Source organism: Falco punctatus, assembly GCF_963210335.1.
Source record: "Falco punctatus genome assembly, chromosome: 9".
Taxonomy (NCBI): domain Eukaryota; kingdom Metazoa; phylum Chordata; class Aves; order Falconiformes; family Falconidae; genus Falco; species Falco punctatus.
This window is the reverse complement of record NC_137589.1, coordinates 23,658,175-23,681,448: the sequence shown is the minus strand read 5'-3', so window position 1 is coordinate 23,681,448 and position 23,274 is coordinate 23,658,175. Positions and strand designations below refer to the sequence as shown.

At 43.0% G+C, this 23,274-nt stretch overlaps 1 protein-coding gene across 4 annotated transcripts in view; it reads left to right on the top strand.

The window, feature by feature from the left end:
- Positions 1–71: 71 nt before the first annotated feature.
- The window catches only part of WASHC2C (WASH complex subunit 2C), a 41,965-nt gene continuing 18,762 nt past the window's right edge, over positions 72–23,274 (top strand). For 2 of the 4 annotated variants that reach the window (XM_080401562.1, XM_080401559.1), the window contains exons 1-22: positions 72–165; positions 247–360; positions 772–936; positions 2,493–2,558; positions 3,232–3,405; positions 4,047–4,140; positions 4,538–4,596; positions 5,413–5,460; positions 6,946–7,050; positions 7,575–7,662; positions 8,892–8,960; positions 9,330–9,442; positions 11,615–11,687; positions 12,492–12,548; positions 14,544–14,708; positions 15,290–15,423; positions 16,895–16,987; positions 17,490–17,594; positions 18,972–19,088; positions 20,518–20,681; positions 21,143–21,254; positions 22,119–22,301. In XM_080401562.1, coding sequence (XP_080257688.1) covers positions 121–165; positions 247–360; positions 772–936; positions 2,493–2,558; positions 3,232–3,405; positions 4,047–4,140; positions 4,538–4,596; positions 5,413–5,460; positions 6,946–7,050; positions 7,575–7,662; positions 8,892–8,960; positions 9,330–9,442; positions 11,615–11,687; positions 12,492–12,548; positions 14,544–14,708; positions 15,290–15,423; positions 16,895–16,987; positions 17,490–17,594; positions 18,972–19,088; positions 20,518–20,681; positions 21,143–21,254; positions 22,119–22,301 — 2,343 coding nt within the window. In that variant the 5' untranslated portion in view covers positions 72–120. The remainder of the gene's footprint in view (positions 166–246; positions 361–771; positions 937–2,492; positions 2,559–3,231; positions 3,406–4,046; positions 4,141–4,537; positions 4,597–5,412; positions 5,461–6,945; positions 7,051–7,574; positions 7,663–8,891; positions 8,961–9,329; positions 9,443–11,614; positions 11,688–12,491; positions 12,549–14,543; positions 14,709–15,289; positions 15,424–16,894; positions 16,988–17,489; positions 17,595–18,971; positions 19,089–20,517; positions 20,682–21,142; positions 21,255–22,118; positions 22,302–23,274) is intronic. The other 2 variants (XM_080401560.1, XM_080401561.1) reach the window with 2 other exon arrangements.

Genomic DNA, 23,274 nt, shown 5'->3' with positions numbered 1-23,274 from the left:
TCAGGGCTCCCCTCCGGCGGCGGGACGGAGCGGCCCGGCCGCGCGCGCCCCCTACCGCCCTGCCCGCGCGCGGGCCGCGGGGCGGGGCGGGTCACGTGGCAGCGCGCAGCGGGGCGGCGGATGGCGCCGGCGGGCGTGGGGGGAGCACCGCGGCCCGCCGTCACGGTGAGCGTCGCCCGGCCGGAACGGGCCGCGCCGGGACGGGGCGCGGCACCCGCTCCTCGGCTCACTGTCCTTCTCCCGCAGATGAACGGGGCCCCGCGGGACGCGGCGGAGCCGGCGCCGGTGTGGGAGCGGCCCTGGTCGCTGGAGGAGATCCGTAAAGGCAGCCAGAGCTGGTCCTTGGCCTCGGACGCCGGGGTGAGCGGTGCGGACGGTTCCGGGCCTAAGCCGGGGCCTGAGTTCCGGGCCTGAGCCGGCGGCGGGGGCAACGGGCGGCGGCGCCCCCCGCCCAGCACCCCCAGGCCTCGCCGGGCCCGGCCGCCTCGGGAGGGCGCGGGGGGTGCAGCCCCGGTAGGGCCCGGCGGCCGCCAGGCTCCCACACGGCATTAACCCTCCGGGCCGGGCGGGCCGAGGCGGGAGCTGTGCCGGAGGGAAGGGCGGGATGCGGTGTGGGCGGGGGTGGCCCTGGGTGCGCGGGGGGTGCTGTGATGTGGGCGCTGTGTGTGCTGATGCGGGTTTGCAGCGTGCGCTCGGCTCTGCCCGCCTCGTAAACGGGCCGAAAGAAAAAGGAGCTGGATGCTGACTGCCGCTTCCCTCTGCTGTGCACAGCTTCTGCGTTTTCTGCAAGAGTTCTCCCAGCAAACCATTTCCAGGACGCATGAAATCAAAAAGCAGGTAGATGGATTGATTAGCGAAACAAAAGCCACGGACTGTCGCCTTCACAACGTCTTCAATGACTTTCTTATGTTGTCCAATACGCAGTTCATAGAGAATGTGAGTATGTTCTTGTGCTTCAAACATCGATGTTGGCCCTCGCTGTAATGCGGAGAAGTGATTTGACTTTTTGGCAAGTCTGATGTTAATTTAGAGATGAAATGGCTTTTAATCACTTTTTGTTAGAGGGTGTTGTAGTTCCTTTGTGAGTGATGCACTATGCAAAATCGGCAGATTCCTTTTTACCTCTTTTGAGGAACCTTCTTTTCTTGTTTATATGTGATACGGAGATCAGAGCTTTCATTTTAGCACTATGAATGAGTTAGTACTGTCTAAATATGAGGAATGTTGTATGTTGCTGTACGTTTGCCCAGTGATGTTATTTTACGCTAAAAGCGGTTGGTATTAAAGGCGTTGGACTACAGGCAAGTTATCTGTTATGTTTGGTTGTGACGAGCATATTTATTGGTTAACATTCCCCCTTCATGACTATTGCTATTGTAGAAAGGTGAAAACTAGACTTGAAAGCCTGCTGCAACATTATGTTGCTAGGAACGTGTGTATAATTAAGATGTAGAGCTTTAAGTCTTTCAGATTTGTGGAGGGGTTTTTTAGCACTGTGAGTTTTTTTGGGCATTTTGTTTTGATCAGCACTGTTGTCAGGCCACACGTGTCATCTGAAGCCATGATGCTGTTATTGGAAGGTGCTGGCAGAGGACAAGACAATGGAAACCTGGATTTCAGTTGTGGGTTTTTCTGGTGGTAGCGGAGGGGGGTGGTTTCAGAGCTGCAGTGTCTTTTCTGGCCTACCTTTGCTGTTCAGCATAATGATTCTGCTGAGAACAGTTTGTACCAGATGTCTTAAATCTTGGGTGCTTGAAGCTGTTTGTTTCTGAATTTAACTCAATTGAGAACTAGAAATGAGGAGACCTATTTCTCTGTGCACTTAATGTGAAAATCTGTCTCTTCCCAGGGGATAACTGCACCTTTGAGAGATTTGGATTTAGGTTTGCAGGTTCAAGGGAGGCTTTTTATTCCCTTGTGTCTCTTTGTAGCTGATTCTACAAAAGCGTGCTAAAATTGCTGGATGGGAGGGATAAGCAGAACAAACTGAAGACTAAGGGATGATGTGAACCTCTGTAAGTACAGGAAAAGGGTAAACACTAAAGAAGGAAACCTACTAAATTGCAGAAAACAAAAGGAAAATTGACAGACCATAAGTAAACTTAGGTTTGACTTTGAAGGTTTCTAGAATAGCTTTATGTTAAGGGGGGGGGGGGGGGCGCGGTTAAAACTGCTGCTTTTCAACATATTCAGGTCAATCAACAGGGTTAAATGGTCAACTTGTCTTCTACTGCAGTGACATTTGCAGTCTTGAATTACTTCCGTTGGGTTGAGAAGCTGCCTGGTAGTAACTTCAGGATGACTTCAATGCATGGAGGAGGCTATGAAGGGGCTATGGCATCATCCATGGCTGCATTTTGAAAATGTGTAGTGAATTAATGAGTAACTAATTGCACATTAACACTGTATTTTATTTTGTTGGTGGTGCCTGTGGTTTAGCCCCTGCAGCAGCATGTTGTTCTTACTTGAATCCATTTTGCTTGACTTTTTAGAGAGTATATGATGAAGAAGTGGAAGAGCCTATTCCCAAAGCTGATGTTGGAGACAAATCAGAGCAGGTAGTTAACTTAAGCTGCCTTGAGTGCTGGCAGTATTTTTGCAGCTGTTGTCTACTTTCTCGTTTTCAAACTTAATTCGCAGACACGTACAGCTTACAAGCCAAGCTGTTCCCTTTCTCCTTGAAGTCTCTCTGTTGGATAGTATATTTCATTCAAACATAAAGTTGACAGGAACATTGGAGGCTACTAGTGTATGATAATCTGTTAGGGCCTCCCCAAGCTCAATACTATGTCCAGTAGACAAGACTTATGCATTGATTTTTCAAATGGCTCTGCATGTTTTTTCAGCAAGAGAACTGAGGCCTTGGGCGTTCTTACTGAATTCAGAGGTAGTGAATTGGCGAAGCAGAATCTGACTGCAATTTCCAGGGATATAAACTCGGAGAGCTCTATATATACACAGTCTAGGTGTGTTTTACCATCAATATTCCCTTGATGGACTGTAGCACAAATAAGATAGTACTGTGTTGGCATGGATGTTTAGAACATCTGTGTTTCTGGGAGTCATAACGGTTAAGTCAGTCAAGCAAAAAAAGTTTCTGAGGGTCTTTCTGTTACTTACAGTGAAGAAGCTTTCTTTTACTAATTTGAAGTTAAAATTTTGCATGCGTGTTGCAGTGAGATTGAGTCTTGAGTAAAATGCAACGAGAGTGTGTTGTTCCTGTTACTAAAGGAAAAGACACGGGAACAAAAAGAAGCTGATCTGATCCCCAAAATCCAAGAAGCAGTGAATTATGGGTTGCAAGTTCTGGACAGTGCGTTTGAACAGCTAGACATCAAAGCAGGCAACTCTGACTCAGAAGAAGAAGAAAGTAATGAAAGGGTGGAACTGATACTGGAGCCAAAGGTACAGAGACCTGTTCTTGCTGGGGGCCTGGGTTTGTGTTTTGCTCTGCTGGACTTGCTTTTTGCTTCTGTCCACGGTATCACTTCATTGGTAGAAAGTCAATATTCATTACCTGAAATGAGGATTTGATGACTACATCTGAAGAAGTGCTTCTTGCTGAGCCTGTTTGTCTTGCAGTTGGGTTAGCGTTAAGGTATGGCACCCTAAAGGGACTTAGTTTAATGGCAGTGAACTTGGAAGGGGAAGCCTCGGTTCTGGGGGAAGTGGGACCTTAACATTTCACACTTTTTAGGTACAAACCATATCTTCATAGGTGGTATTTACTGTCACAGTGATTAGGAACCCTAGGTGCAGGATTTGGGGTAGGACTGATGCCTGCAAGTCTTCTGTTAGATGATGCTTAGAAAACAAGTTGGAACCAGACAAATAGAAGTAGCCCCCTTCTCTGGCAGTATTAAAAAGTAATAAACCTCATTTGGCCCACCCAGTTGCGTGCTGACTTGGAGCATATGTCTGGTGGGACTCTCTTTAAAGAAGCTCGTATTTTCCTTGAGTTAAAACAAAGGGTGTAAGACTTCTGTGTTCATTGGCAATGAAGCTGTTCCTAGGCGTCAGTAAGACCTGATGCTGTCTCTTTCCAGGATCTCTATATTGACAGGCCTTTACCTTACTTGATCGGCTCTCAGCAGTTTATGGAACAAGATGATGTTGGCCTTGGAGATCTCTCTAGTGAAGGTATGTCCTGGCATGGTCTTTTACTCGTATGCAAGTAACTAGTTCCTAACCTGAGATTTTGGTCTGTTTTAACTCACAGCTTGGGTTATACTGCATAGTGGTTTTGTATGTTTAGATGCACACTGTAATTAGCTGGGGAAAAAAATGTGCATTGTGCTGTAACAACCACTTTTCCAGCATGCAAAGCAGTAACTTCTCAGTAAATTGTGCGCTGTATATTAGAAATGCGAAATGCTAGCAGCCTTTAAAGGTCTTCCAAACCACTCTCTCTTCCACCTGATATTTAGTTCTCTTCACAAAGCCTTTAAAGTTGCTGTCGATAACGTTTGATGACCACATTGCTCTTGTGCACAGGTGTCGTGTCTGATCCTAACTTTTCTGTTTCCATTTAAAATAGAAGGATCGGTAGACAGTGATCGTGGAAGTGTAATTGACAGTGAAGAGAAGGATGAAGAGGTAAGTGACAAGTAACAGAGTACCAGCTACTTTGCACAAGCATTTATGAGTCCTTGGTTGTGTGTGAGGCCATTACCTACCTTGCTTTTTCACATGGGGTCTCAAGATAGTACTGCACAATGTCTGTGCCCTGTGTTGGTTGTGGTAAATGTTTTTGCTGCTATTCTTATACAGTAGTTTCTTCTGCAGCTTTTCAGGGGAGCAGTAAAGTGGTGTTAGCTCTAATTCCCATTATAGTAGAATATTCCAAACTGAAGTGGTTTATTCCAGTCTGATTTCACTTTGTGAAGTGAATCAGATTCTTATCAAGAATTGCATTTATGGGGAACAAATCTGTGGTATATTAGTTACAAAGAAACGGAATGGAGACTAACAGGAGCAAGTTTAAAGGTTAAGTAGGTGTCAGTAATGCATCTCCAGGCTTTGCCTCTTAAATCTTCTGCAGTGGACTTCCAATTTCTGATTTGTTTTGCCTGCCTTGGCTGGGATGTCTCTGCTTTGTAACTGTGCTATGGAAGCACTCCCTTTTTGCTGAGGAGTTTGCTTTTAGCCTCTTTGCTCAATTAAAGTTAAATCCCTTTTGAGTTACTCAAATGCACTGTCAGATGGAGCTTGCTGTCTTTGTTAAATTAATGACTTTCTAGTGAGCTCCATTCATAACAATGGTCAGTGGTAAGGAAACAATTCTTTGGTCAGGTCATGGTGAGGAGATCCAAATATCCAAACCTAAGCAAGTCCAGAGTTTCTGAGCCCTCTCCCTTAACCATTGGATGAAGTAATGTGTGATACTATTTTTTTGGGTCTTTTGTGTTCCAGGAGACAGATGATGAATTTGGAAATCCTAGTGAAGATGAGCAAAAGACGGTATGGTTATACACCCTGGTACATACCTGAAAGACTTTCCAGGTTTCACACACTGAGGATGTAAGGAAGAGGCAGTAAGACAGGGGTCCTCAAAGTACGGCCCGCGGGACGGATATGGCCCCCCAGGGTCCTCAATCCCGCCCCCGGTACTTACAGAACCCCCCGCCCCCCGCTGGGGGTTGGGGGGGAAACCAAGCAGCCGCAGATGACTGCCTGCCACTTCATCCGCGCGCCGGCCCCCTGGTTAAAAGGTTTGAGGACCCCTGCGATAAGAGCTCTAGACAATTAACTATTAAAAACTTTGGTTAAGCCTGATTTGTATAACTTTGGGAAGGTTGTCCTGGCCAGATGGCTCTGTGTTGTGAAATTGAACCTGGGTTGGGCTTAAAGACATGCTTGCAAGCCGTCATTAGATGAAATACATATGTGGGATGGCATTACCTGGTGTGTCTTTTCCTCAGAGATTACTTTGATGCCATGAGAGTTCAAAGAAACTACCCAAAGAAAACTAGGTTCCTGTGGGATTATTTGGTCTATAATTAAAATTCTAAACTTGCTATGCAGGAAGGAAGGAATGGTGCAGTTTGGGTATGACATGAAATCAAAGCTGTGAACAGTATTAAATGTTTGAAAAATATGTCCATTTGGATAACAAATTAAAATGAAAAACTGAAGCCTGACTTTAGTTGGTAGTAGGAGAAAGAATCCTACCCATGTTTAATGTGCCACTGCAAAAGACTTTTACGTGGGGATCCTCAATCCAAAACGATTTACTGCCAAAACCCAAAGTTTCAAAAGGCAACCCTTTTTTAATCTGTGTGTTAATAAACCAATGTTACAGAAGCACTCAGATGTTACACTAACCTTCATAGGGTAATTTTGTATGCCTCGTGTTTTCAGATGAGCAATTATCTTTGGGTTCTTGGTGATCTAGTTCAGTTCTGGGCCCTTGTCCATGCCAGCCCTGAGCTCACCATTCGCTTCATCTTTTTAATCCCCTTACTGACATGACTGAAGCCAAGATGTGGGCATGTGTTGTTTGTCATTCTGCTATCCACCTCGGGAATCACTCAAGACAATACAGTTGTTACCTAGCTAATCACAAGTTCCCAATTTAAGGCTAAATACTAGGTCTTTAGTGGAGAGGAGTTCATAACTAAGGGAAGCAGCACAGCCCAAGTACTTGAGGCTCATGTGTAGTAGCCGTATGTTCCTTGTGAGGAGAGCCTTAGCGTCCTCAGTTGCACCTCTGGTCCAGAAATGTTCAGTGACACAGCACAGAGGTGTACTAGAGAATGCATCAATTGCTTGGAGCTAAAGGGACTCCTTCCTTACCTCTCAAAAGCTGTGAAGTACCCCAAACTGGCTGAATGTTTCCCTCCTTTCAGTAGGTTTGCTTTGAATATGTTACCTAAGCAGATGTAGTTTTGTGCTTGTTTTGTATGCCAACTTCAGGAGAACACAACAGGGTATTATTGTTTTTAGAAGACGGCACAAATGAGTGATGAAGATGATTACGACGGTGGTGATCTTTTTGACTCAGACAAAGAGGATGATGAGGATGGAGGCTTGGATGAAAGCACAAGGCCTGTAAGTAATTGTTGCCTCCCTGGAGAGAGAGATTTGACTTCTCTCATGAAAAATCTGTCCTTAGAAGGATTATAATAGTAGTGCTCAGTTATCTGGCATAAGATCATGTAAAAATCCTGAATGGTCTTTCAACATGGTTGTTCAGGCTTTACCCATTTAAACTAGGGGACTCCTGCACCCTAAGCTGGCATTGAAGCTGTCTTTAAAGGTCATTAAAAAATATACTTGTTGCATTTGTGTGTGGTAAATGCTTCTTGCTTGTCCTGCTCCCAAAATGAGGTGACATTAAAGATTATGTGGTCATAAGGAACTAGAAATGGCTCTTTTTTTCTCTTGATGCATGCATAATCTTTTAATTGCTTTCTTGATAGAAAGGTGTATTGCTGCTTCTGAGGGCTTCAATCAAAGTCTAGACAGGATATTGTACACATGAGGCTGTAGAATACAATATTTATAATTGCAGTTGCTTCAAGTTGGTAACTGGATTTTATATAAGGAATATGCTGCTGTTTGTCCCTACTCAGAAACAGAAGAGACCAACATCATTTGCAGATGAGCTGGCAGCCCGAATCAAAGGAGAACTACTAGTCAAACAGGATGAAGAGCGTTCATGTAAGTTATCTCTTTAGTTCTAGAAAGTGCTGGTGAGATAGTGGGGGGCTTGTGAGAGAGTTGGACAAGAGATTCTGTGTAACAGTATGTGAAGTTACACAGATCTATTATTTGAATATGTATTAGGTGAAAGCCCAACAAGAGGAATTAAAGACACTATTTTGTGTTCTGAGAAACTTTTTGGCCATAATTTATGGTGTTGAATTGGAATTCACTGAGTGTTATAGTGGAAAACACACTGCTTTCAGGTGAGATACGCCACTCCACAAGCACATGTATTATTGGAAAGGTTTTCTCTCCAATATGATTCTTCTTTTACATGCAAAACTGCCTGTTTCATCACATGTACTTCCCCCTTTTTCAACTAAGTATGTGGAAAGTGCTGGTCACTGTAGTCTTTCTGTGAGCTCTAGAGTGGAAAACTCCTCAAGCAGTCGATTGATGTTTTCACGTGGTGTAGTTTTTTTTTGTTTTCCTCTTTTTGGCTTAAATATACTGCATTTTGAGGAACTTTTCCTTGCTGCTGTTTTCTGTGATATTTCAGATTAAGTACTGCATTTACTTTTGTGTCACTTTCAAGAGGGGCGACCTCTCAAGTAGTTATTCTTGCAGCAAAACAGCAGTTGAAAATAGCTGGCTGAAATTAAGTTGGCAAGTGCTTGTGAGTTTTTGACCTGTAATTTTGAGAACATGAATAGACAAGAACAGTGTGTGTGAGCGTTCTTTCACGGTTCAAACAATCAGGCTAGGTCTGTGTATATCAGTATAAAACATACCAGCTTGCCTTGTTTGGTTACAGGAAAGTCTTCTGTTCATTGAAATAGCCTTGTGATGGTAGGGCCAAAGAAAATAAAACTCTAGATTTGCTTTTGGTAGCTGAATCAAGGTATACTATGCCTGGAGCCATTTGAGAGCCATTTGAGGTGGATCTGTACCACCTGGAACGCTGTGTTGGTCTCTGACATCTCAGGTGACGCTAGTCTGTATGTGAGCAAGTATGTTGAACCATAGTTGAACCCATAGTGCCTAACAGAATGATGCTATTGCAATTTTAAGTGATAATTTTAGAACAGGTACTTCGTACAGTTGCTCCAGTGGGCTGATTCATATGAAAATGTACAGGTCAGCTTGGTTAGATTAGTTTTTTAGTTCTTTTTACCATAGATTAATTGCAGACTGCCAGTAAAGTTGCAGTATTTTATTTTTGCTTTGAAATTTTGTTCTTGAAGCCCTGTCATCAGAGGCCAAACCAAGGAAAACCCTGGAAGAGAAGAAGGAAGTTAGAGTTCCATCGGATGGTAGGATATCATCCTTTCTTGCTTTTTGAATTGTGGGCTGGATTGTAAGACACCGCTTAGGAAATTGTGGCGTCTACCCTAGAAACTGGGTGGGATTTTAGTGAGCATCCTTCAAGGTGAGTATGTAAACAAGTCTAGGTTGTGATGTGCATGTAAAACAAGGCTAGAAACAGGCTTAGTGAGACTTCCTTCTTAAATGTGGTCTTGTGGATCAACCACATACAACCCAATTTGTCTACAGCAGGTTCTCTGTGTCATGTTTATAAGTGGGGTTGGAATCAAACCAGTTTTTATTTTGATTGTCTCTTTAATCCCCTTTCCTGAAACTTGGTCAGCCCCACCACAGTTCTTAGCTCTTTTGCTTTCTAGATGAAGATGATGACATTTTCAAGCCTCCTAAGCTGACTGATGAAGACTTCACACCATTTGGTTCTAGGGGTGGCCTCTTCAGTGGTGGAACAGGTCTCTTTGATGATGAAGAGGTGAGAACACTGGAGAGGATAGAAGTTGATAGAAATTGTCCCCCTTTTTAAAACCAAACAGAAGATCCCCACAAATTCCCACTTCTGTAAGGCAGAGAGGGGAAACAGCATTTTGTTTCTTGGTAATATTCAAGTGTACTGGGACAGTATAGCTTTCCAGTGGAGAAACAGAACTACGTGAGTGGGGTACTTAATTCCCCTTGGCACAAAGCTTGCTCTTCTGCAGTGGTGCCGGTGAGAGATGCAAGTATGGTTCTAGCATTACATTAGGCAGGCTCTAATTCCAGCAGAGCTTACTCACCTCCTCACTTTTTTCTGTGAAGGTAATTCAAGTGCCATACAATTTATTTATTTTGAAATAGCAGTTTTCTTATAAAATGCCTGTGAGAGTACTGAATTTTGTCATTTTCTTTTTCTCCCTGGGTGTGGGAGAAGTTTGAGAGGAAAAGAAAGTATGCTGCTCTTCACACTTTTATCTTTCACATACCATATCCAGATAGTGATGCTGTTGGGTTTCTCTGTCTCTGTGCTGTTAAAAGTTCCCTATGCAATTATGCTGTATTCTTTCACCTAGTTATTGTACAATTCCTGGGTTACCTGTGTTGGCAATAGAAGTTCACTTTAACCTTATTCTTCTGCTGTGTATCTAGAGCTGACTTGATAAAAGAATGGCACAAAGTGTTATTTCTGACCTTATTTTAGCCTTGTTTGTGCACGTGAAAGGATATAGAAACTTGGTGTCAGGGGTACTTAAGATTTAAGAATCTGATAGTAACAGTCAAGGTTAGTCCAGAATAGTAGCCAAACTCTTGCCTTTGTGGGATGTTGTGTTCCTCTTTGCAACTAGAACAAACGTCAGGTGTTCCTTGGAGCTGAGGAGGCTCTTAGACTGAAATTTGCAAGGAGGAATCATGTACAGCTGACCTTAAGCTTACCATGCCAATCTACTAGAATATAGCCAAGAAGCACCAAAGAGGGGCATTGTGTGAAGGGAAGAGGACAGTTCTATGCAATGCTTTCCAGTCAAACACAGCTTTATTGAAAAAATACTGACATGCTTTCTTTTTAAATGGCAGCCTAGAGCTTTAAAAAAAATGAAGTAATCTGATAGTGCAAGCCATCCCTGTGTAGATGCAAATGGCAGGACTACTTTCCTCATCCTGTAAACACAGGACAGCCAAGCAGATTTGTCTGTGATTGTTGCCTGCCTGCATACACTTGTTCTTGGTTTTCTGTTTACCTGAAAGTTAATCATCTAGGAAGGGTCGCTGGCCTTGTGCAATGGAGGAGGCCTTACTGTACCAGAAGGCAGCCACAGTAGGTCAACAAGCAAATAGTAACTGACAGATGTGCAATTAATCACTGACATCCCTGCCGCAGCCCTGTGCTCCCCTACCCTTTCCTAAGTATTGCTGCCTTCTTTCCACAAAACTTTATACAAAGTTCATGTGTTTTGAGTCTCCAGGTAGGCAACTTCTAATACCCGAAGTCCTATAAGAGGGAGGCTTTCAAGAAGTTAAATGGCCAGTACTCACAAGATCTGCAGGTCGCCTGGAAATCTAGACTGTGATTCTGAGTGTTGATTGGCACAGGGCAACTGCAACCCAAATACAAGGACTTTTGCGAGAGTGTCCTGAAATGCTTTTGTCCTCAAAATGCTTTTGAGATTGAGATATCTTGTATATCTCTGCATGTTACTGGTATCTTAGCATCTCCTTAGCAACAATATAAATCATTCATCTTAACCCTGTGAAGTTCATGAGTTTTTCTGTGTTGGTCCTGGCCTGAATTCTTCCTTCAAACCTTATTGTATAAGCTCCAATAAGATAGCTTAAAAGGGTGTAATCAGGACCTAAACAGCTGTAGATTAATAGTGTAGACCCTTGAAGATGTGCAAATAACAGGTCATTTCTTCTCTGCAGTAAGCAAACTGATAATCAGGGTAAATTAAACTTTAGAAGACAGAAAGCTACTCTTCTGAATGTATGCACTCAAATTAACACTTGAGTACCTAGGTTTAAGTTTATATGTGTATACGTCCTTTTGAGAAGGGAGTGGTACCTCTTCTGTCTTGGCTTAAAGTGGATATGTGACGTGGAAAAATCAGCAGCTATCTTTTCCTACAAAAAACAAATTCACCACTTCCCCGCCCCTTTGCATTTTTATCTACAGAGTGATCTTTTTGCTGAAGCACCAGAAAGAGAAGAATCAAAAGAGGGAGAGGAGCAAGTCCCAGTAAGTGAAGGTAAGAACCAATTGTTGCCTCTTGTAGTCCTGTTTGTGCTGTGATTTATCACTGCTAGCAGCTAGGCTGATTTGTTTCCAAACCAGAAAGTCCGGAGTAGCAATTGCTGGCAAGTCTCTTCTCCCCAGTCTTGATAGAGAACAGTTGTGTTTTCATTGAATTCTAAATGTGTTTGTTCACTGTGATCTCTTATACACACCTGCTCTCCTGGAGCTGAAAGGATGTCCTTACTGATGATGGCAGAGCTCTCTGCATGCACTGGATTCCTGCTGCTGAAGAGTACTTTGCAGGATCCAGTTCTGGGTTTGAGTGGAATAAAGATTTCTTCTTGCAGATTAATGCATGTCTGAGTTTCCCATTAGCTGCAAATCTAGACCTTTAAGGAGTCTGAGCACACATCCTGTACTGCAGCAGCTTTTACCGAAGCACTGTATTTGATGAATTTTCAGATATGGAATGGGAGACTAAGCCGTTTTATTTAGCGTGATTTGTATTGAATTGGTTTTGAGTGTGTGGATGTAAACTCTTGTAAATAATGCTATGTGTAAATGTATATCTTATTTACAAGTTTCAGTTTAGTAGGGCTGTTTTGTGGAGTTTTAATGGAGGAAAAATAGCTAGACTGTTACATATATCTGCAAAAAAACAGAAGTTCAAGGAGAAGGTCTAAAGAGGTTTGAGCTGTTGAGGGAAAAAACCAGAGCTCAGAAGACTTCTCAGATTCCTGTTTTTGTGGTAGAGTTCTGAAGGCTTGACAGCATAAAACAAGTGCCTCCATTTGTGTTGTACTTCCTATGATTTCAGTGTCCTCTACAAAGTCCTTAAAGAAAGTTCCTGCAGGTGCAGTATCTCTTTTCCCAGGTATGATTCATTCAGTAGCAAATCGCTTCATGCATAAAATGCTCTGTTCTTTAAAACCTGCTGGGGAGGTTTTAAAGAAGAAAACTGTCCAAATACAGCAGCGCTGCGTTGCTTGATCATATGTTTAGTGACAAATACAGATGCTTCTACCATGCTAAGCATAAACTGCAGCATGCTTTATGGATAATCAAGATTCTCTACAACCTCTGGAGGTAGATATAATTGATGGCAGATATTAGCTGACGTAAACTTCCAGTGTTGTGCTATGAACTTTTAAGAAAGTGTGTTAGTTTAGCTGATACTATACAGCTTAAGTCTGCAGTGCATGCAGTCACACCTTCCCTCTGTACTCCAAGAAGGAAATGCACTTTGATCTTTCATATTTGGTCATATTCACTTGGGTTAGCAGAACAGTTTTAAGCATCAAGTTCCTACATTTTTGTGTACAGGTAAATGAGACCAATCTTGGTTTTCTATTTTTGATTAGGAGGATCAGCATACTTGGGGAAGGACCAGATCTCTGAGCTAAATAAAAAAGAATAATAAAAAAGATCTCTGCTCCATTTCAGACTTTAAGCTGCACAATGAAAAGAAACATATGTCACTAGTCTCTTAGAATCAACTGACTTCGATTTCTGTTTGTGTGTAGGGTCTTCACCTGAGTTACCTTAATTTTGCCATTTATTAAGAAAGGCTTATTTTAAGACTGTGGTTTCAGTCTGACTGAGCCCTCAGTCAGCATGATTTTTAGAGTAGGGTGTATACAAATACAGCCTTTTTACTCCAGGATCAAAGATACACATCAGCAGTGGTCATTCTATATAATTGTAAGACTTGGTAGCAAAGTTTAAAACAGCAGATTGAGGCTTTCTTTATCCTTCGTTCTTTCTTGGGGGTACTGTTGCGTAAGCATTGTATTTCTCATCATTGTAACAGTTCTAGTTCATCAGGAATTAAATTACATGCAGCATTTATTCAAAGTCTACGGTTGTTCTCTCTCAGTAACTCGTAGCCAGGCTGAAGTCACCAGAGAAAAACCAAGATTGAGGCTCCTTTGCTCTTCAGAATTGCTTGATGAGCACATTCCCAGTGAACAGTTTGTTTAGGAACTTGAGAATGTTTAGTAATTAATCAAACTTTGTGGCTGTATTCTTGTAAATCCTGTGTCACTTTCTAATGGTGTGATACACTATTTTTAGAACAAACTGCTGCTGTACTGGTCAAAATTTGTGCAGTGTGCTGAATTTTAACCAAAAAGCAGTTCTGTTTTCTGCAAACTTTCACTTAGTCTTCTCCCTCACCCCCATCATTTCCAGGCATCTATACATAAGGAAAAAGACAAGGCTTAGAGCCAGGCTGCCAGTTTTAACCAAAAATGCTAGAAGTGTTTGCAGACAGTCTATCAACATGCATGTAGAAGCTGGACATACACCAGATGTAGAAGAAACAGTTTTTTCCGACTTGCTGTAGTTGATCACTGCCATATCTGAAGAATGCAGGAACCTTGGCACCAAAGACAGCCTCATACTGCAGTACTGCTAGTAGTCTTGCATGACAAGTGCAGCTTCTTGGGAGAATTCAGTCAGCTGTCCTTTCCTCTCCTCAAGCACTTTTATTTGTCCACAATGGTGTGGCTTACTCATTAGTGAAGTAGGATCCTGGTTTGAGAAGTTCGTAGGGGCAACAGTGTGGGACTGGTGGGTCTTCTGGCTTTAACACAGAGCCTGGCTGCTGTTCCTAGGGGAGATGAGCGTGTTTGAGGAAGAAGTGATTGCAGTGAGAGCGAGGGGCCATCTGTCTGTGGCTTGGCTTTATCAGGACGTTTCTAGCTAATCCTCTTGATGCAGCATTGTTGCAGGAGCGCATTAAAAGTTGCTGTGACACAAACTCTGCCTGGCTCTGCTTACTATGGCACAAGTTCAGCGTTTTGGTGACTCTGGCAATGATCTCTGGGTTTGCATTTTATTCTCTCCCCCACCCCCATCTGACCTGCAGGAGGAAGTGATATGTTAATTAGTTCCACTGCAGTTGTGGAAAAAGACAAGAAATCTGCAGCACAGAGCACAGAGAAAACTCCTAAACAGCCTGGGAGAGTTACTCTGTTTGATGATGACGATGATGACTTCTTTGTGGGAGTAACTAAAAAGCCTCCAGATTCAGGTACCTATATACATGTGCAGTGAAAGATTAAACATTAATCAGAATTCAAATTTATAGGAACCAATGAGTTACAAAACTCAAACCTGCATCACTGCAGGGTTATTTTTGTTGTTTTGTTTTTGTTATTTCTTTTCCTCGGTGTGGTGTGGGACTGATTTGTTACATGCTCTCCGCTTTTCCTCTCTTAGGACGCCCCTACTGCTAGGGCAGTATCTAGACTTGAATCAGGGAAATGTTACAGGCTTTATTCACACAGCCTTGAGTCCCTGTGCCCAACAGGTGCCTGACCCAACTCCCTGTTGGCAGGCTCTAGGCATTTAGAGGTGCCAAGCCAATACAAAACACTGCTTGTAGAGGTGCCAACTGAGTCTACCCCAGTGCCTGTTGACTGCGCTCTCGTTAGTGCTCTCAGGTAAGCGGTGTTTCACTTTGAGAGGTTGTCTAGCTTTTTCGTCTTAAGACTCCTGATGTTGGTCATCTCTAAAAAGGAATCATGGTATCTTTTGAGACTGATATCTTCTGTGTTCAGTAGTGGCTGTTGTGTTCTCATCGCTCCCTGTGTGTTTTGTCTCTTGATGCAGTCAAGTCCAGAGCTGACCTATTTGATGATGATGATGAAGGTGACTTATTCAAGGAAAAAGCTGCCATTCCTCCTGTGGTTGCTGGCACAACTAAAGAAACAGAAAGCTCTAGGGAGACAGTCATGGAAAAAAAGGTAATGGCATGTAAATGGAACGTATGGCTAAGGTTTTAGGAAAGAGTTACTAATGCAGCTGAAGTAGTCTTTCCATGTACTATGGAAGTGCCATATTTGTGAAACAGGACTAGGTTCATAGGGGCTTCCATGACCTGAGTGCTTCAGGGGTCCTTAAATGCCTTTTGCCCTTCAATTTTTGGGTTTATTTGAGGTTTTTCTTGTGTGGGCACTGACTGGAAGAATCTTATTAAGGCAGGATTGAAATGGGAGCAAAAAGATTAGCCTCTGATAATAAAGAATGTTTATAAAGGTCATGGCTGAGATGAAACCAGCCTGACTTAAGAACCTTTGATGTCATGGTTCTGTGCTGTGGAGACTGTGTCTCCATTTATGCCAACTGCTGATAGCAACTTAACTGGTAACCCGTTGTTTGTATATACTGTGGGAGAGGGATGTCATGGTTCTACCTAAGCATATACAATACTTGGAGTGTTCAAAGAGCTGTTTTTCAGCTGAAAATTCTTTTAAGTTATAGAAAGCTATAAATGCTGTCCCGAGGACATGTGTACAGAGTTATGAGAGCCTCCTAACGCCCACTCCACTTTCATTTTCAGAGCAGTGTCTTGAGGAAAATAGTAATGCTCTTTGTTTCTATGGCAGGATTGTATATACTCATTTTAACATATTTGCTGTCCAAGGAGTATTTAAATATAATGAGCTACAGGGACTCTTCTCCCTTTTGGACTGAGAACGGTACAGTGCTGGGGTTGTCTAATGGAAATTGCTGTAGGACTTTCTCCATATTGCCTTAGGAGAAGCACCTGACCACAAGGGCCAAAGGCCGCTTCTATTTGTGGTGCGGTGCAAGAGTATCCGTGGTCAGTGGAGCAGGAGTGGTGGTGGGAGGTCATCCAGTGCCATCGTTCTGATCTCATAGCACTTGGCTTTCCTGGAGGAGAGGCTGAGAACTGATTCAGCAGCAGCACTCCCTGCTCTGTCAGGAAGTGAGGGCTGTTTTTATACTTCAGGCTTGCTGACAGTAGTGCTTGTGTCTGGAATCATTCTGAGTTTAATGGCAATATAGCTGGTGGCAGGCTGGTGCTGTGCTGTGCTAATGCAGGAAATGATGGCTGGCACAGCTGCCCTCATCCTTTGCAAAACGCAACTTGTTGAAAGAAACTTTGTTGTTTAACTGATGAGGGAGCCAGGTGTGAGTTGCTGCGTATATTTTTGAGTTGAGAAGGGTCGTGATGGGAGGGGAGGTCTATGGTAAGACCTGCAAGTCACTTGTGCAGAGCTCAGGCTGCATGTCAGGAGCTCACTCAGCACATCAGTTTTGGAGTTCAGCCCATCGGTGACAAGCTTGTGTTCTGTCCCTTCAACTGCTGGGACGCTACCAGTGGCATGCCTCTTAGAAAGGGTCATATGATGTGCCTGCCCTTACTGAATCTAAATGGGTGCTGATACAGTGTCTTTATTTGTCCTAAAGAGTCGACCATCTTCAGGTGAGGACTTCAAGCCTTTATCTGAAACACCTCCAAGAAAACAGAGGGGCCTCTTCTCTGATGAGGAGGATTCTGAAGTGAGTATCTCTTTAATAAATCCCTACGGAAATCCTTGGTATCTGAGTCACGCTGACTTCAGCTCACTCTTTTCTGGGGACTGCTTACTTATCCGTAGGATTGGGAACTCTGACACTCATACATCTGCTTCCAGCCATCCTGAGAGCTCCTTTTTCTCCAAGAGTGAAACCCCTGGGAATGTTTTCCCTGTCCTCAGAAAGTTAAACTTGTGTGATACCCACAGGCATAAATTGAAAGCCCAAAGAGGGCAAAGGTCAGTGAATCAAAAGCAAGAATCCTGAAGGACTGCGGATGTTTTTATCTTGTGTCCTCGGTTCTAGGTAGCGATTAATCTGCAAAGCTGTGCAGTTGCAAGTGAATGGTGCATCTAAGTAAGACATTCTTTCCATACTTCACAGGCACATAAATGCTTTTGTTAAAAGGAAAAACATGAATGTCCCATTTAGAATTCTTAAACATACATCACTGCTTTGCAAATTGACATTTCTTTGGTTTGCGCAGGACTTGTTTTCATCAAGTAAAAATGTGAAGTCCAAAGCTGCATCTCTCCCCACTGGCAAGTCCATGACAAAAGCTCCACTTTCCTTGTTTGATGATGATGAAGAGGTAAGGTACCACTTGCTGGTACTGCCTGTGTGTGGGAATCTTCTTGCACAGTCTTTTGCAAATGCAGCAGGAAATATTCAGAAGTTTATAGCACTAAGCTTGTAAATGGAGCACTAAATTAGAGCATTAAGTCAATCTAGTATTTTGTAGCAATTCTGAATATGTGGACAGCGTTATGGAGGAGAATGGTGGTAGGGACTCTTGTGAGCTCCTGGTCTCTTTGTAGTATTTTGTAGTCAGCGCGTATCATCTCTGGACCTAAGCGTGAAGGATGTTATCCCTCTGATAGGACTAGAGAAAACACTGAGCCAAAGAATGAGTACGAGCTTCAAGAAGTTGTTTTATCCTAGTCTGTGGTACCTAGCCACATGAATGACATCTTGTTTCTCTTGTATCATGCCTGGAGAATTCCTTTTTTCTCACTTTTCAGTGTGTAAGAATTGTGGCTGCTAGTGTAGAAACAGCTCAGAGCACAGTTTGTACAAGAAGCTTTACAAAATTGGATTAGTGTGTGCTTCTCTTCATGTTTTTACCCTCTTCTTCCCACACACACTCCAAAGAGCTTTCAGCTCTGGGCATGCAGCCTTCTTTGTGAGTTAACTTACTCTATAGCCTTAAGCTGAGGCAAACAGGAGGTCTGCTCAGAGCCATAAGATAAGGGACTTCTGCAAACTCAGATAAAAGTTTCCTGTGCAAGAGAGGGCTGCTTCCAGCTCACCCTTCTGAATATGGGCTGTTAAGAAGCAACTGTCAGGATAGTGAAACGTTTTGTAATGTGGTAAGGTATCTAATGTCTGCCATGAAGGTTGTCTTATGGAACTGAAGTTCCAGTTTAGTGGAGAAAAGCATAAATAAGTGTTAGATGGTGAAGTCAATGAAGTCAGCATATGCTTTTGTATATTCTGATGCCTGTATAATAATCTGCATGAGTATCTTCAGGTGAAAAGTTTTGGCGTTTGCCCAGTGGTAGTGGTTCAGCTTGCCTATTGCCTGCCCTCAGAACAGGATTCATTCTCTGTTTCATTATGTAAATGCAGAAACAGTGCCTCATTGTGTTAGCTGCTGTGCAACAGAATTAGGCGTGTTTTGGCTGCTGGTCAAGCCTTATGATGGAGAATCTGTGGACCAAAACCAGGCTGCATGCTTACATGTTTCTGGGTATATTCAATGCCGCGTGCATAGAATTCCTTGTACCAGAATACTGTATTTACAATTGACACTGCCTTCAAAAGGGGTCACAAATCACCATTTCTCTATCCTGCTCAACTGAGAAGTGGATGACAACAGTGTCTTGCATGCCAATGACTTCTCAATGAGCTTTTCATTGTGGTTTTGGCTTTTGATTTTTTCTTTATTTTTTTAAAATCTTTTTTTAAGGATCTCTTTGGTGTGGTACCTGCCAAGAAGCACCAGGAAAAAACCCTGGAAGACAAAGCAAAACAGTCAGAGCCACTCAAGAAAACCTCCAGCTTATTGTTCAGCAGTGATGAGGAGGTACTGAGGAGTAAGATTTGGTTGAAAGGGTTTATTGGGCTTTATGCTGGGCAAAGAGCATAAAACTGTTGAGACGGGAACCACAGTCAAACTCTGCTGCGTCCACATGCCGTGCCTAGCCCAATCCTGTGACTTCTGTGCAGCTGAGGAAGCCGTCTGATTCTTGGCCCAAATTATCTCAGGATCTAGGTTACAGAAGTCATGTGGAAGAGAAGATCATTATTTTCAGTATAATTTATAGAAAAATCAATAGCAATTGGAGGCTGCTGCCAGCAAATCTGACCTGAAAATAATAAAAGGGAAAAATGTTTGTTCTTACTGGTTTAATTTCTGTAAGGAAAGTTTAGCAGTTCTAGGTTGATATGTGATGAGTTTTCCTTTGTTTGGGGTTTTGGGGGTGGAGTTTTTGTTTGCTTAGGTTTTGGTGGTCTTTGTTTGTTGTTGGCTTTGGTTTGTTTGTTTTTTAAATCTAGGGATGGGAAAGTGAAACATAAATAGCTAGGCTTCCCAGAGAGCTGTTCTAGGGATGGATTAGTTGTTGTCCTGCATCTTAAATGAAAGCTGGAGACACTAAGTAAATTAAAAACTTGTCTGGGAAGTCTCTGAATTAACTCACATGAATAGGATCCAGACTCTTCTTAGCCTTCCCACTCTGCAAGATTACTCTTTCATGTAGACTTGATTTTTATCTGTCTTGTAATTGCTCGTTTAGTGGATACTAGTAATATCTTTAATACATTTTTATCTTAATGTAGAATAAACCAAGTTTATATTTCAACACACCTGTGGTCCCTTTCAGAAAGGGGACAAACACAGGGGGAGAATGGGGCAAACAACTTGAAATGCTAGGAATAAGAAAACATACAAGCCAGAAAACTCCCAATCCCAGAAGTGTTTCCTTCTAATGTAGATTTTTGACTTTTTCAGTGGGTAGGCTTGTTTAAATGCTAGCTCGGGGTGGGGTGGGGTGGTGGAAGTACTGTGGCTGAAAGTTGAGGAAGTAAGTACAGCATCATGCACTATAGTAATAAGATGCCTTGAGTGTGGATGTTGTGGTTTTTCTTGGGTTTTTTTGGTTTTTCCCCATACATCAAACCCGCTAATTATTTTAGTAGATCAAATCAGGTTCTGTTGGGTGACCTCACTCCTGTCACAGCAGTTGACACTAACCTCAGTTGTCAACAGCAACTATAATAGTAAAGTGTATATACCCTGTTTTGCTGGGCAAATGCTGTATGGTGAAAGGCGGTGAGGCCCTCAGCAAAGCCTGAACAATGTCAGGTTCCAGTGGCTAACACAAAGGCAGGAAAAAAAGCTAGCAGAGAGATGCAAGGACTGCCGAGATGCTGAAGTATTTCTGCTTATAGAGAAGATGGGAAAGTGGCTTTGACCAAGACAAGAGAAAACTTAAGGGTTCCTTATTTTTAAGGAACACTGGAATGTCTCCAAGCCAGCTAAACTTCCTTCTGAAGATGACCGAAAAGAGGACCCTGCAAAACCAGCTAGCACTGTCAGTCAGGCTAAAGCTGTGAAGAAGACAAGCCTCTTTGAGGAAGAGGATGAGGAGGATTTATTTGCAATCACTAAAGAGAGGTGACAGTCTTGGGAGGGGAAGGGGGGTGGGGCATTTTGTCAGAACAGTCCAGCAGCACCCTCAAAACCAAATGGACCCAGGCATTATCGCAGGTGTTGTCCCTTGCTACTGCTACTGAGGAGGAAGTAGTGGGGTGTGAGTGGAAATGGGCAGGGCTGGACTTTTATTTCCCTTTTGTATCTGTGGTGGATCATTCTCCTTGCCACCACTGAGCTGGGTTCTCAGTTTCTATGCCTGCAATATAAAAACCTTTTGACCTCTTTTTATCTTCACTTCTGCAGAAAGTTGTGCAGACAAGAAGGGAGGGTGGTAGAACTATTGAGACAGCGAGGAAGCAGAGTCCTGTATCTGGGACCACTTGCTGCAGATGGTGGTCCTAAGTGATACTTTTAAACAGATGCAGTGCATGGCCTCTGAAACTTTTGCACTGCATCTTCCACTTTCTCCTCTCTCACTGCAGCCAAAGAAAGCCACAGAAGGTATCATTGCTGTTTGAAGATGATGCTGTTAATGGAGAATCTCTCTTCAGCTCCCAATCAACGTTACTTCCTTCAGCTGCTAAAGCTGCAGTGGTACCTCCCCTTTCTTTTAAAACTAATGTGGAACCCTTAGTCTTTTTATAGTCTGTTTTCCTTTTTAAGTACTGAATATAAGTCTAACTTGTTTTAGAGGATGGAACAGGGCAGAATGAACTGTTAGATTAAAACTTCATACTACCATCAGCCTAATAGAGAGTTCATAATTTTCTCGACCACTAACCCTAAATTTGTTTGGTTTATGCTAAAAGCCCTTTTTGAGGATGTTTTGAGAGCTCTCAACCAGAAAATACTGTTAAAAGGAGCAAACAGCTTACTGCTGACTGTGAAGCTAGGGCTTCACCCTTTTGTGTGACCTCAACCCAAGCCGATTCAGATGTGTGCACAGGCTTTTTACTGGCCCTCTGTTGAGGGTGCTTGTGCTATCCTCTTGTGCTTTGGAATTGAGAGCAGGAGTTGCAAAAGCTTAACACAGCTGTAGTGAAAGTTTCTGTACATGTGTGTGTGCTGCCCCCTCCCCTCTGCCTCCTTGCCTTTCTGCTTACTAGGAAAGTGGTTGTCCATAAAGATATTAGACTTGGGAATAGGAGAAGAAACAGGCAAGCCACTGTCTAGCTCCTGGCAGTCACAGGGAACTGCACCGACAAGGCAAGATTCCCAGGCCATCAGCTCTAAGCTTGCAGCTGCTTCTGGGCACTCCTCAAGCAGACTCGAGAGCCTGTAATACTAGAAATCAAAAGTCACAAACCAGAATGTTGCATGGGAGGAAAGTAGAAATCAAGCATGTTGCCAGCGTCCTAGGTCCCTGCAGCAGGCGAACTGAGACTGCTATCCCACAGCAGTGTATGCTTCTTATATACCCACCAATTCTGTGTCACCAACATGTTCTTAATTTTGCAGGCAAAGGTAAAACCAGCAGAAGCACCACCTTTCTTTAACGAAGGAGAAAAAGAGGAAAAAGATATGCCAGACAGAGCAGCAAAGTCTAACCAGGTAGAAGATACATTGTGGTGTTTAGAAGAGCCTGGAGCAATTCCTGTGCCTAGAGGAAAAGATGTTGCAGGGCGGAAAACAGAGGAAAAAGTGAGAAATTTTCTTACGTTATTCTGAAGTTTGGTAATGTTCAGTTAAAAAATAACACAATCTAACAGTGCTGCTCTGGGACAGAATTCTCTTTCTAAATTGCCTGTTCTGTTGCCAAAGAGAAAATAACTGTCTCCATTTATCAAAATCACTTGTTAGTCAAACAGCAGATTGATTAAATGGCATTTAAAAGTTGTTTCCCAACTGACACTGATGAGAGAATTGTTTGGGTTTTTGTTTGGTGGTTTGTTTCGGGGCTTTTGTGGGCTTGAGGGGGGAGAAGGGGGAATCTTGTTTTTCTTCCAGAGTGGGTTGGGTAATCCTTATTCACATGAACAGAGCTTTCCTTTAAAAGATAGGCTATACTGATATGTAGGCTTTGCTTCAAGCTCAGTAACTTCATTTCAACCTACCGCCTGTTGGAGGCTGTGGCTTTCAGCATTGTGAATTTCTCCTGGGCAGTACTGTTAAGATAACAGTATCGATGTGTATTATTGAGTATATTATTGAAGAAGCTTCAGCAGAACTTAATCTTGGGCATGGTCTTACTGAGTGGTTGTTCAGGAATTACCAGCTGATTAATTTCTAGAGTAGTTATGCTTTGCACTTTCCTGAGTGCTTTCCAGGTTCAGGTAGTGCTGCCCACTCCAAAGAATCCCAAGTTGCATGTACTAGGTACCTTAGAGAGAATGGCAGAGCTGCTTCATGCAGCCATGTGGTGCACATGCAGCCCGACATACAGATGAAGAGGAAACCTTGTGCAGGAAGCTGCTTACCATCAGTGCTACAGCATACAATACGGGAGGAAACTGTTCCCGTTGGAGCCATAAAGTGTGTTCTCTTCTTTGTCTACTGTCTCTTGCTAATCTGCATGTTGCTGTTCTGTCTATTTAGGAAAAAAAGAGTTGAATGTAATTGTCTGCTTGGTAATAAACTGCAGAACTCTGACCACTGCTGGCATTTAACCAAGAAA